Source organism: Oncorhynchus masou, chromosome 29 (assembly GCF_036934945.1).
Source record: "Oncorhynchus masou masou isolate Uvic2021 chromosome 29, UVic_Omas_1.1, whole genome shotgun sequence".
Lineage (NCBI taxonomy): Eukaryota > Metazoa > Chordata > Actinopteri > Salmoniformes > Salmonidae > Oncorhynchus > Oncorhynchus masou.
In genome coordinates, this window is record NC_088240.1 from 101,485,932 (window position 1) to 101,499,225 (window position 13,294).

The 13,294-nt window shown below is 41.8% G+C and overlaps 1 protein-coding gene across 2 annotated transcripts; it reads right to left on the minus strand.

Annotated features, from left to right (window-relative positions):
- Positions 1–651: 651 nt before the first annotated feature.
- osr2 (odd-skipped related transciption factor 2) lies at positions 652–5,754 on the minus strand. Of its 2 annotated transcripts, none has more exons than XM_064947020.1 (4): positions 5,379–5,754; positions 2,077–2,788; positions 1,550–1,649; positions 652–1,088 (listed from the first exon to the last, which is right to left on the minus strand). In XM_064947020.1, the coding sequence occupies exons 2-4, from the start codon at positions 2,727–2,729 to the stop codon at positions 906–908; spliced, it is 936 nt and encodes a 311-aa protein (XP_064803092.1). In that variant the 5' UTR covers positions 2,730–2,788; positions 5,379–5,754; the 3' UTR covers positions 652–905. The 2 variants fall into 2 exon arrangements, with proteins under 2 accessions (XP_064803092.1, XP_064803093.1); XM_064947021.1 differs by having other exon boundaries at positions 652–1,006; positions 5,379–5,751.
- Positions 5,755–13,294: the final 7,540 nt, after the last annotated feature.

A 13,294-nucleotide genomic window follows, 5' to 3' on the forward strand; every position in this document is an offset into this window, starting at 1 on the left:
ATACATTACTAGGAGTTTATAGATGGAGCGTGTGAGTTACTACAATACATTACTAGGAGTGTATAGATGGAGCGTGTGACTCTTTATTTGTTTTATAGCTTATCGTTTATTCGCCCGTTAGTCAGCGCCACACAAAATATATTTTTTCTGGGTTGTGCAGCAGCTCGTGTTTTATATTCTACTATAAAGATACATCATCCCTCCTTTATTTCCAATCAGAAAGCGTGTTACAATAACAAGTTGTCAGCCTTTTGTACACAATGAAGTATGTTTTTGTGTTGAAGACGATAAGGTGGTGGATCTATACTCTCTTTTCATTCCACCACTTCATGACTAATACGTTTCCCTTTTTACGCAGCAAAGAACAATTTAATAAAACAAAATACAGTTATTTATTTTTTACCAATGGGAATATTTAACTTGCTTTATTTCTAAAATACAATTTAACATACTTTAAACATTAGGGTTGCTGTTTTTTAAACAACGTTTTAATTCAAGGACAACAACAAAAAAATACATGATTTACATGGGCTCCAAAAATCTTGATATTTACAAGTAGAAGAAGGAAAGCGGTCTGTCTCTAGGAAGGGAGAGCGGTCTGTCTCTACAGGTAGAAGAAGGAAGAGCGGTCTGGCAGGTAGAAGAAGGAAGAGCGGTCTGTCTCTACAGGTAGAAGAGGCAGGAAGAGCGGTCTGTCTCTGTCTGGGCTCCTTCACTTGACACGCAGTACTGTTCATCACTCCATTGTAACATTGCTTGTCCACGGTTCAGTTTGTTATATTCTTTCAATGGAAGAAAACGAAAACGTTCGTCGATGTTGTTGTCTCCTCTGTAAATAACGTCCGTTTTGTTTGTCTGTCTGTTTGTTTGTTTGTTTTGGCTGTTCATCAGCCTTCTCAGATTGGCTAGTAGTCCTGATGAGGAGTGTGCGTCAAACTGTGCCGTCGCAAGTCACAGTTGCGCCGAAACACCTTTCCGCAGCGGTCACAGCTGTAGGGCTTGATGTCTGTATGGGTGAGAAGGTGAGTTTTCAGGTTACTTCTTTGATTAAAGGTTCTTCCGCATGTGGGGCATTTGTGTGGAGATTCCTGTTTAGATTTAAAGCAAGCAAAGGATTATTCCCTTTCGTTTATTTAGATAAATAGATGTATTGTATTATAATATGACTCTTCAATCAGTTATTGACATGGTGCTGAAAGTAAGCTGTGCTCCTAACAAAATGAACGGCTGTAGCTCGAGCCTATATTTCTTTAAACTGCTTATCATAATCATTCAGTTATTGCCATACATGCCAAATATAGTCGAGACACAATCACTATCCATACAGGCAATCCAAATAAGTATATGTTTTTTTTAGGTTTTAGAAAAGATGCCAACTTTGATCTGCATTAATTAAAGACATGGCGCGTGTAATAACATGAGAACACAGATATGTGAGCTCGTGCCTCATATAGTTGGCTGAATCACATACATGGTGATTGGTATCACATTGTGTTAATACATCTGGTGTTATGATGGCAGATGATATAGGTTTGGATGGAAGACTCACCTGCATATGTAATGTTTTATGAACGGCTAAAGTTCGAGACTGACAAAATCCTTTCCCACATTCTTGACATTTGAAGGGCTTTTCCTTGGAGTGGATGTATCTGGAAATGAGAAGACAAGAGGAGACGCGGTGAGAACGGAACACCTTTCATATAACTGCATTTCTTCTTTGTGGCCTTTTCCAAGGCGGTTGAGTCATGCTGAGAAGTGCCTGCTGTCAGTAGTGCGACTTGATCTGTGTTCTGGTGCGTAAAAGGGCTTTAGCGCCCTCTCGGAATATGGACTAGTCGTACGCTACACAGTGCACGCAACATAGTTATTACAAAAAAATACCTACATATGTAAAAAAAAAAATTCGGTGCGTTACAATGTTGGAATTGTGAACAAAGTCAAATGAATATGAATAAAACGCGATCATAACATGACATGACGCTCTTCTGTACACACCACTATCAAAGCGGTTTTTTTTTCCTTAAAAAAAACAACAACAGCAATATCATCCCAGACATTCAGAGCACTGCTTCTTACCTGTGGTCTCTCAGGTGGTCTTGTCTTCGGAAGGCCTTGTGGCAGATGTCACAGGTATAAGGACGCTCGTCTGTGTGAGTCCTCTCGTGGATCAGAAGATTGTATGACTTGGTGAAATGCCTGCCACAGAACTTGCAAATAAATTCCTTTTTCGTTTTTGACGGAAGCCTTCCCCGGGTGGGTTTTCTATCAGGCGACAGTTTGTTGAACTCAGATATCGCGCTTCCGAGCCCCGCTGTCAACTTTGAAAGATCCCCAGCCTTCGGCGGGTCCTCCTGGGTGGCAGCTATCGCCAGGTTGGCAAAGTCAAAGCGTGGTGGTCGGTCCTTGTGCAGCCCGGGGATAAAGTGAGTAATGCCCTGTTTGGGGTGGAAGAGGTGTGCGGCGAACGGTAGCCCCGTGAAGGTAAACCGGGGATCCATTAAGCCCTGAGCGGCAGCCATCTCTGTGATAGTCGACCTCAATCCCTGCATGTGCGGATAGCCTAGTGTCCAGTGGTTCATGTGCATGGTCTGCACCGCGCTAAGGCCGTACAGTCCCTGGAGCTGGTCGACCGCGGCCGGGAAGGCGTTGACCGCCTGCAGGAAGGAGTAGTTGGTGAGCTGGAGAGACGGGTGGAGAGGGATCGGAGCGGGCAGGGCTTTGCTCCCCATCTCGGCGGCGAAAGGCTTCACGGTTAAGGCCTCGGCACAACTCTACCACGTTGAAGGTCCTGTTGGAGACATGAACAATACAAATGAATATGAGTTCATCATCAACCCACAATATGACACAATATAGATCTAGAAAATACTGCAAGTAAACAGTAAAAACAAGCATAGAGTTAATGACTAACTATTTCTGTGCATTTTGCACAATGCTGCAATTAGTTTTCCGTTAGAGCCTTTCCAACCGTTTGACCTTAGTCGACATTTAATTAATTTACAACCGTCTTGAGAATGGCCTTAATAAGGGCTGATATCGGATTATATCACATTATTAGGTGTTTTAATACTTCCCTTCCATTGTGGAAATCAAGGACAGTGACTAATCTGCTGCAAGATGTACGATTTGCACACCGTCTAAAGGCGAACCGATTCCTATTTGGTTATAAAGTATTTTTGTTCTAGAGACATGTTGAGAGCGTTCAAGTTATATCTTATTTTTTTGTGTGCGCGCACAACGTGTAAAAAAGACGTGGGTACTGCAAATTGAATGTTTGGCTGGTGAAAAATACATTTCGTTCATTTTTTTTCTAGAGCACATGGTTATTCCTTCTAATAACATAAATATATGTTATGCATCCAAAAATGGTAAAAAAAAGTTGGAGACGTTTTGTTTTCGATGCGCTCGACTGTGCATGCTGTCACTCCCAATTAAATGTTCCACGATACATTAAAACAACTCATTGCTTTAATGCTGCCATTATATTCGCCAATGCCCGGTGTAACAACACACAGGGCCTAATTAAATTTATTATTACGTCAACAGACGTGGAAGTTTGTAATCTTGCCACACGTTGTCGATATAGAGAACAACATATAAAAGGGGTTTGCTTATCTCCTAAAATCAACTTTACCCCCATTTTCTTTTTATTGTAAAATCCATTTCTAGGCTATTGGAGTCATGTTTAAGGCCTTGAGCGATGTTTATCTCTGAAAACAAAAGCGTATATGGGCCTACAAACTAGATTTATATTTTTTGTTGTAAATTACGTCCCAAGACCGATTATAGAATGTTGTTGTAACCTATAATCACAATTTTGCAACGTCAGAGAAATACTTTATTTGCGGTACATCCTTTGTAAATACTCTTGTACATCGGCGAGACGTGCTATATGGTGTGAGGTTATGAGAACTGTATGGTAATATTATGGGGCTGTTAAATGACTGAGGGTTACATGCACCAAGTGGTGTAATGACACCAAGTTGTAAAGTAATGCTTTCCAAACCCACGAACGAGCCCACCGTGTCACTCTCTCCACACACGACACTTGTTTAGACCGTGTGGGGGTTTGAGGTGTAAATAAATAGTGTTCTTCTCAAAACAATTTAAAATGTTCACCTTCTTGCGTAAAATGCAAAAACTTTAGACTGTGTGTAAACATGAATTTAATATATTTATAAATATATACTTAGAGCGTCCCATTTACAGCTACCGTTTTGGGTGCAGTGTGGTTTTTGAGGTGTTGATAGTGCTTTTGAGTTTCACGTTTCTATAAATTACTGTAGCAGCATACCACTGCGCATACAAACCAGCGAGAACTGACAACCCTCGCTGAGCATTCGTCTGAAAAGTACGACTCATCCATAATAATCTAATTTTACCCAAATATAAACTGTTTTCCCACGTTAGTTTAAACTTTAGTCAATGGAATGATTGATTCTAACACGGGTTAAAGTCAGTGAGTAAATGCTAGGTTATTAATTGACAGATGATTGACTTGCATAAAACAGGCTACTGTGTGTAACCTATATAGCTGGCTATACGTTCACACCTGGACAGAGAAAGGGCAGAGTTGGGTCCTTGTTCTCAGGCACAGGACAACTCTTTACTGGCCAATGAGATGAAAGGGCATAAACAGTTTGTCTTAAAAGTCATGGTGAGGTGGATATTTGTCAGAAATGGGCAGCTGCAACAAAACTTCCGGTCAGCATGCATGTCGATAAGGACATGTGTAGTTGTACAATAACCTATAGTCTTTGCGTAATATTTGAATGACGCGCTATGTATGTTGTGCCGTATAGGCCTGGGCTGCCCAACTGGCGAACCGGGGATTTTATTTGTCCCGCCAATCTATTTATTTATTCACTTATTTTATTTTTTATTGTTTGACATGAAATACTTTATAAAAAAACAACAGCAAATCAGCTCCGAGTGATTTTAATTTTGGAAATATGTTCCAAAGTATTCCCACGCAGAATATGAATATATATGTGGCTTTATATAAACGTAAGCAAGGTTTGAAATGATTATGTTTTAGTCAAATATTATATCCGTTTGTGGTTCTTGCGGTCAATTTGCAGTCTACAAATTGTTTGTAATTATGTTTCGGCCCGCTGACCATCCCCTCAAGAGCAAATCGTCCCGCGGCTAAATCTAGTTGATGATCCCTGAGATTCTATATATTACTGTAGTCTTTGTATTTTGACACGTAACTTTACACTGTTAAATATGTATATTCTGACAGCATGGACTCGTTTGAACGATCAATTAGTAGGCTACTCGGGATCTCATTGTCATGAACTATCTATCACTACCTGTTTCAACACAAGTGTAATGTAATCTATTAAAGAGCAACTATCATGGAAACAGAATCTTACCCCCAATAAACAGACGCCAAAGGTCACTCCGCAGTTAGTTCTGCTGTGTTTCAATAATCCACAATGCCTTTAATAAGAGAGGCGACAAAACTCCACTTTAACGTCAACAAAAGTTTTCCAACTTCGTCCATGTAAGTCTCATCGCCATACCGTCGCAGAACCAGATCTGTTGCGACTCGTAATACTTTGCGCACAGTGGGGCAAAGAAGACCTCGGGAGGGGAAAAAAGTTACGATCACTATATAGAGTTCAAGCGACGCCAGGCGCAGGAGACCCGTACTCTGCTCTGTTTCTGCTCGGTTCGGAGTTGGGCTGTAGTGGGCTTGAAGAGCACAAGTCCCTTCACTTTTCAGGACTCCGGGCACTCGGCGTGCTCAGCCCGCCCTCCGCCACGCCTTCTCGTACTGATCAACTCCAACGTTCTTTTCTGTTTATTTGTGTTTGGATAGCAACTAGGGACCGAGCACAGCTCACCGCAACCTGCGTCTGACACTTCACACACAGATCGACTACAGCTTTTTCGTTGTTGGAAATGGTTACATTTCCTTGGGAAACACATAAATAACAAGAGGGACAAACATGATCCATTTTCCAACCAATGAACGCTTTTTTTAGGTTATTTGAAACGTGATTTAATATGAAGAGTTTAGAAACCATGCGTATTGCGTAAATAGAGGGCACATGTATGAGCCACCACAATAAATCGTTGTATTTAATTGTGGTAAAGGTTATGTATTGGGAGCTGTAAAGCACGAACAAAACTTCCCCAAAAACAGCGGCGGAGAACAGAAATTACAAAGAAAATCGTTACTCTGCTGTTTTCAATGTGTTTCAATGACTGTTGTGTTTTCTCTTCCCCTCCACATCTGTCCTATTAGCTCAGAATAGAACAGAATAACCCGCTAAACACAACGACTTCTGAATAACATGTGAGAGTCAACATAAACAACTGTTACCCTCCAACACCTCCACCACAAGCCTTTATAGTATTCTGTTAATGTCAAACAGTAGGTTGTAGCGACCATTACATTCTATCAACACCGAATAGTGTCTTATCTATTTAAATTAGGACCATTTTTAGAAATATTATATGCGCGTCTATTTACATTAAAATCTAAGATCCTTTCCGATGGATTTTATTTTCTACAACAAAAAAAAAACGACACTGTTAATAACATATAGACTATAGATAATAATTAATCTACCATCTACTTCCAAAATAATTCTCTAACCTAAATGAGACAGGCCGAGTTGTATGTTTGGTCTCATTTAGTTTAGTTGTAGAAAGAACTACATCATGTTCTCATACACAGAAAGCTGACATTAATTAAACAACTGGAACGAGTCTAAGACGCGCGGCTCTCTGGCCACAAATAATGATTTTCACATTTCATGATAAGACAAATGTGTTTGAATTAAGTCAGTATCGAACATTCTGTCTTTGATATGTAGATCTGTTTATCGAACAATTCCCACGTGATGTATCCGATCAGTTGATTTCTCTCTTTACACCTTACAAATGCCGTTGGTGCAGGTGGTCTAATCAAGTTTTGAATATGAATTCTCAGTCATTTGATGATCATTCACTAATAGGTTGATGAAAAAAAGTGTCAGTAAAATGGCAAAAAGTTAGACGATAAATGGCTTTGAGATATTCCACAACATGCAACATATAATGCTACAATGATTATGTAGGTCGAATAGACATTATACATCCTACAGGGGAATGAATGGTGAAAGGTTAATCATTTCTCTTCAATTCATTTACAAACATGTTTTAGTTAAATTATGACATATTTTTGTATCAATTGAACGAGGGGCTCATTGTATGTGTAACGTGTTGCTGCATCCCTCAATATGACTGTAGCTACAACAGGACAATGACGAGTACCACAGCAAACTACAGCTGCAGCCTCAGAGCACGCAAATGGCGTCGAGCAGAATTACAGGTCTGCAGCGACGCCTATTGGTGCATGACAGACACGACGGAGTAAATGAGTGACGTCGTTCACTGCTCATTGGCCCGACCTTCTATTCAACGTTTCATTAATGTAATGGACTAAGGCCTAGGCGATCTATCTTCAGTGGACTAATGCAATTGTTATACAGTAAAAAAACAACAACAGACGATCATTGTAAACAACATTTGTTGAAATTAGTGAATCTATAGGTTTATGCGCGGGAGGCAACTTTTTTTTTTTTACCCCGTTGAGAAAATCTAGCCTACATTTTTGAAATTCCAATTTCTATTTAAGTGTTGACGCTCTGACTACAATTAAGACTCTGAATATTTGTTTAAAACAACAGTCGTTTACCTGAAAAATCAATAAAGGAACAATAGGAAACAGATCACTCAGAGAGAGAGCGAGAGAGGACCTGGATCATATAGACACTGCGGTGGACCCGCTTGTGTTCTGGCTTTAGACCCAGACACAACGAGACAAGCGCGTTGGGCAAATGGAACTAATGAACAAACCAACCGCTTTGGGTTAATAATCAAATGGAGAGGATGGGTTCACAGGTCAACCCTGGTCTCCTTGACAGAGATGGGGATCTTTAGTCTAGTTGGGCATTTTGTTGACCTATTTGGTTTTAGTAGGTCTAAGAGCTCAGGTGCCGTTTTTTATTTTTGTCGTTGATCTGCAGAATTTAATTTAAAACAAAATCCTGCTCCATTCATGCTGTAGTGACGTGCTTGCAAATGTGTGGTTTTCATATTCAGTTTCATATCTCTGAATGTTACATTGTTTTCAAGTTGAAAAAAAGGCTAGTGGAAACGATACCACACTTTTGATTATAGGTCTAACAAACGACAACACTTTTAATAATACAATTTAAAAAATGATTTGAGCAAATTGCGTAAGACTTGTCCTTTAGAAAGGACACATTTGTTTCTGATGAAAAAAAAATAAAAATAAAATACTGTGTGACAATTTATTATTACTAACAATCATTCACCAATTTTCAACTGATATCTGCCAATAACAGCTCGAGAATGATCATGCTGGGACGGCCTTAAGCATAATGTATTATGCTTACTTTATATGTGAGCTATTTACTTAGGCCTAAATCTATTCACCTGCGATCCCAAACACCTGCCCTGCTGATGTTTCTTTGATGATAATGCTGTAATTTTTTTTATAAATAAATCCTTAAAAAATTTTACCTTTTTTTTGCAGCTTGAAAACTCCACATCCACAGTAATGGCTGACAGACAGAGATGTCTATAGGGTCCCTGTGTCAGGGTTGGGCTGTTGGTCTCTCTCTCTCTCTCTCTCTCTCTCTCTCTCTCTCTCTCTCTCTCTCTCCCTGTCTTTCTCTCTCTCTCTCTCCCTTGGTCTCTCTCTCTGCCTTGGTCTCTCTCTCTCTTTCTCTTCTCTCTCTCTCTCTCTCTCTCTCTCTCCCTTGGTCTCTCTCTCTCTCTCTCTCTCTCTCTCTCTCTCCCTTGGTCTCTCTCTCTCTGTCTCTGTCTCTGTCTCTGTCTCTCTCTCTCTCCCTTGGTCTCCCTCTCTGTGTGTCTGTAGCAGGTAGACAGGATGGTGGTAGGTTACTGTTGTGGTTTAGAAGCCCCCACATCTCCTCCACCTACTCTCTCTTTCTCTCATCCTGTCCCAGGCCCAGCCCAGGATAGTTGTTTTTCACAAAGAAGACCCTTATTTCTCTCTCTCTCCTCTTAAACTTGTCTTGATGTAAATGTAAAGTTTAGTGTCTTCAGGCCATACTTGTTTTATCGTTTTATATTTAACTAGGCAAGTCAGTAAAAAACCTAATTCTTACTTACAATGAAGGCCTACCCCGGCCAAACCCTCCCCTAAACCAGACGCCGCCACTGGGCCAATTGTGCACTGCTCTATGGGACTGTTGATCATGGCTGGTTGTGATACAGCCTGGGATCGAACCAGGGTCTGTAGTGACGCCTCTAGCACTGAGATGGAGTTCCTTAGACCACTGCGCCACCCGGGAGGACCCCATTGAATGAATTAAAATCCACTAGTCTCTCAACTATTTTATAATAAAACTAAGCATTTCACTCTGACTAAAAAGTCTGCTCGTCATGAAAATCATCCCACTGGGCACAGACGTCAGTTTAACGTCTATTCCACATGTTGATTCAACATGATTTCACTGAAATGACATGGAAACAACGTTGATTTAACCAATGTTTGCCCAATGGGATTTTATCATCATAGCATACAACACACAGTAGGTCAACCCGGTTCATTACTAGAGGTGGACGTGCAGTTACTAAGCTAATACGGGATGATTTAATATATAGTTAACAAAACAAGTCTATTGTAACCTACCACGTATTCTGACAGTTCACATCAACAGAGCAGAGTGGAGCTCACAGCGTGCGGCGGTTACACCGGAATGCACCAGTACCGAGAAATCATCACTTAGTCAACCAACCAGGGAACAGAGAAAATTCACATTAGACTACACTCTCCGCCGGTCCCCTTGAAGTCACGTGGTTATCTACCGGGAGCTCGTCATGCCAGCTGGAGAACTGAACAGGAAACTCGATTAGAGTTCTAGCGTTTAGAAAACGGTCTTTCTATTGCTACGCGCGGCTATTGGAGCGGCATAAGCGTGGATCCCTCAGCGATGTGGTTGTGCTCTGCAGCACCAGCCTACACAGCGCTCTGAACGTGCTCTCGTAGAATATTACTCAAAATATGATTATAGATGCAGATAATCAAATGATATTGGTAATAGTAGGCCTATCTGTTCATTTGGGTTTGCATGTGATTTACACCGAGTATTCAAAACATTAGGAACACCTTCCTAAATGATTGAGTTGCAACTCCCCTTTTACCCTCAGAACAGCCTCAATTCGTCGGGACATGGACTCCAATGCTTCCAACAGTTGTGTCAAGTTGGCTGGTTATCTTTTGGGTGGTGGACCATTCTTGATACACACGGGAAACTGTTGAGCGTGAAAACCCCAGCAGCGTTGCAGTTCTTGACACAAACCGGTGCGCCTGGCAGCTACTACCATACCCCCGTTCAAAAGCTCTTACATCTTTAGTCTTGCCAGTTCAACCTCTGAATTTCACACATATATAATCCATGTGTCAGTTGTCTCAAGGCTTAAAAAAGTATAAGTTGGATTTAACAAGTGACACCAACAAGGGATCATAGCTTAAAAAAGTTAAGTGGATTTTCACCTGGATTCATCTGGGCAGTCTATGTCATAGAAAGAGCAGGTGTTCCTAATGTTTTGTCCACTCAGTGTATGTGTTATAGCAGGCAGGCAGTTAACCCACTGTTCCCAGGCCGTCTTCTCTACTCTGTTATCTTCTGTTATTGAATGTTTCCTAAAGTAAAATAAATTAAATAAAATAAATAAATAATAATGTTTCCTCCTAGGGATCGGGATTGTCTCCTGTTGGTTACATTGTAACACATAGTGGAGGAAACAACTCTATTCCTCCTACTACTGTACACTGTATTCCACTGCACCCACACACTCTTAGAAAGAAAAAGGCTCGAAAGAAAAAGGCTTGTTTCATATTTGTTACCCCTAAAAGTTATATATTGAACCCTTTTGTGGGGTTCTTTGATCAGAACCCCAGGGGTTCTTTTTCCCTGAATCAAAATTGGTTCCATATAGAACCCATGAGTTCCATACAGGGTTCTATATGGAACCAATTTCGGTTCTAGAACCTTAAGAGGTGCCATACATGTATATGAAGCAAGCATAGAACCCTTTTTGGTGGGGGTAGTGGGCTGAATGTAACCCACCCCATGGGAGAAGTGGGGGGTAGTGGGCTGAATGTAACCCCCCCCATGGGAGAAGTGGGGTAGTGGGCTGAATGTAACCCTCACCGCCCATGGGAGAAGTGGGGAGTAGTGGGCTGAATGTAACCCCCCCCCCATGGGAGAAGTGGGGGGTAGTGGGCTGAATGTAACCCCCCCCCATGGGAGAAGTGGGGTAGTGGGCTGAATGTAAACCCCCCCCCATGGGAGAGGTGGGGGTAGTGGGCTGAATGTAACCCCCCCATGGGAGAGGTGGGGGGTAGTGGGCTGAATGTAACCCCCCATGGGAGAAGTGGGGTAGTGGGCTGAATGTAACCCCCCCATGGGAGAAGTGGGGTAGTGGGCTAAATGTAACCCCCCCATGGGAGAAGTGGGGGGTTGTGGGCTGAATGTAACCCCCCCATGGGAGAAGTGGGGTAGTGGGCTAAATGTAACCCCCCCATGGGAGAAGTGGGGGGTAGTGGGCTGAGCATTCCTTGCCATACTAGGGGAGCAGCTCTTTGCTTATCTCCTGAAGTGGCCACTACAAACCACTGTGTGTATTGTGATTCAGACTGATAACATTCAATCATTCATACAGAGATAACGATGATATGGTCTTCAGGCCACAGACACACAGAGAAACTCAGTTCTAGATGAGGAGGAATGTTGCTTCACAGTATGACTAAACATGACTGGGCTATATATATCCCCAACATCCCCTACAGACATGGATTGTAGACTACTCAGGGCTCTAAAGTGCGACTTGGAGGTTTATTTTGGGAGCACCGTACGCAAAAAAAAAAAATGCGACCCATATTTCACCGCAACACTTCTTCTCTACACTGGTTAAACAAGACAGGCTGAAGTCCCGCCCCCTGCCACTCAACGGGCAGGCAGCACACAGACACTTCCTCTTTCTCTCAGCATGTACTCAACAGATTCTTCCATAACAATGATACTGCTTTCCAAGTTGCTTCTAAGTATAAATCCACATGTTTTCTCTATTATAATCTTAGTTTGTGTATCTTGCTTTTTTTTGTGCAAAACGTGAGAAAGCTGCCATATCCCTTAAGCTAATCGCTAATGCTAATCGCTAACTAGCTAACGTTAGCTGGCAAGCGAAATGCCCTTTAGCTAAATGAACTAGCTCGGTTTCCCAAACTCAGTACTCAGGGACACCAAGGGGTGTACTTTTTTTTGTCCTTGCACTACAAATCTGATTTAAATAATAAACTGAATCAGCTGTGTAGTGTTAGGTCCAAAAAACAAAACGTGCACCCCTTGGGATCCAGAGGAGTGAGTTTGGGAAACTGAGCTAGGTCAAAGCAGGCGTCAGCCCTGATACAGGTTGCTACCAGTTGTGGTGTGTATATCAACGTGTCGTTTGTGTAACGGCATGTTCTGAATCAGATAAGCCTATTATAAATCTTTCTCTAAATGTAACAGTATGCATATATTAAAACGCTATTAGGGTCTTCAAAGAAACACTGATCAGCACTTCGGTTTCCTACCTTGTCATGCGTAACAACATCAACCATAGAATTTGAATAATAATTTTACACTACATGACTACAAAAGTATGTGGACACCTGCTTGTCGAACATCTCATTCCAAAATCATGGGCATTAATATGGAGTTGGTTCCCCCCTTTGCTGCTATAACAGCCTCCTCTCTTCTGGGAAGGCTTTCCACTAGATGTAGGAACATTGCAGCTATAACAGCCTCCACTCTTCTGGGAAGGCTTTCCACTAGATGTTGGAACATTGCTGCTATAACAGCCTCCACTCTTCTGGGAAGGCTTTCCACTAGATGTTGGAACATTGCTGCAATAACAGCCTCCACTCTTCTGGGAAGGCTTTCCACTAGATGTAGGAACATTGCTGCTATAACAGCCTCCACTCTTCTGGGAAGGCTTTCCACTAGATGTAGGAACATTGCAGCTATAACAGCCTCCACTCTTCTGGGAAGGCTTTCCACTAGATGTTGGAACATTGCTGCTATAACAGCCTCCACTCTTCTGGGAAGGCTTTCCACTAGATGTTGGAACATTGCAGCTATAACAGCTTCCACTCTTCTGGGAAGGCTTTCCACTAGATGTAGGAACATTGCAGCTATAACAGCCTCCACTCTTCTGGGAAGGCTTTCCACTAGATGTTGGAACATTGCTGCTATAA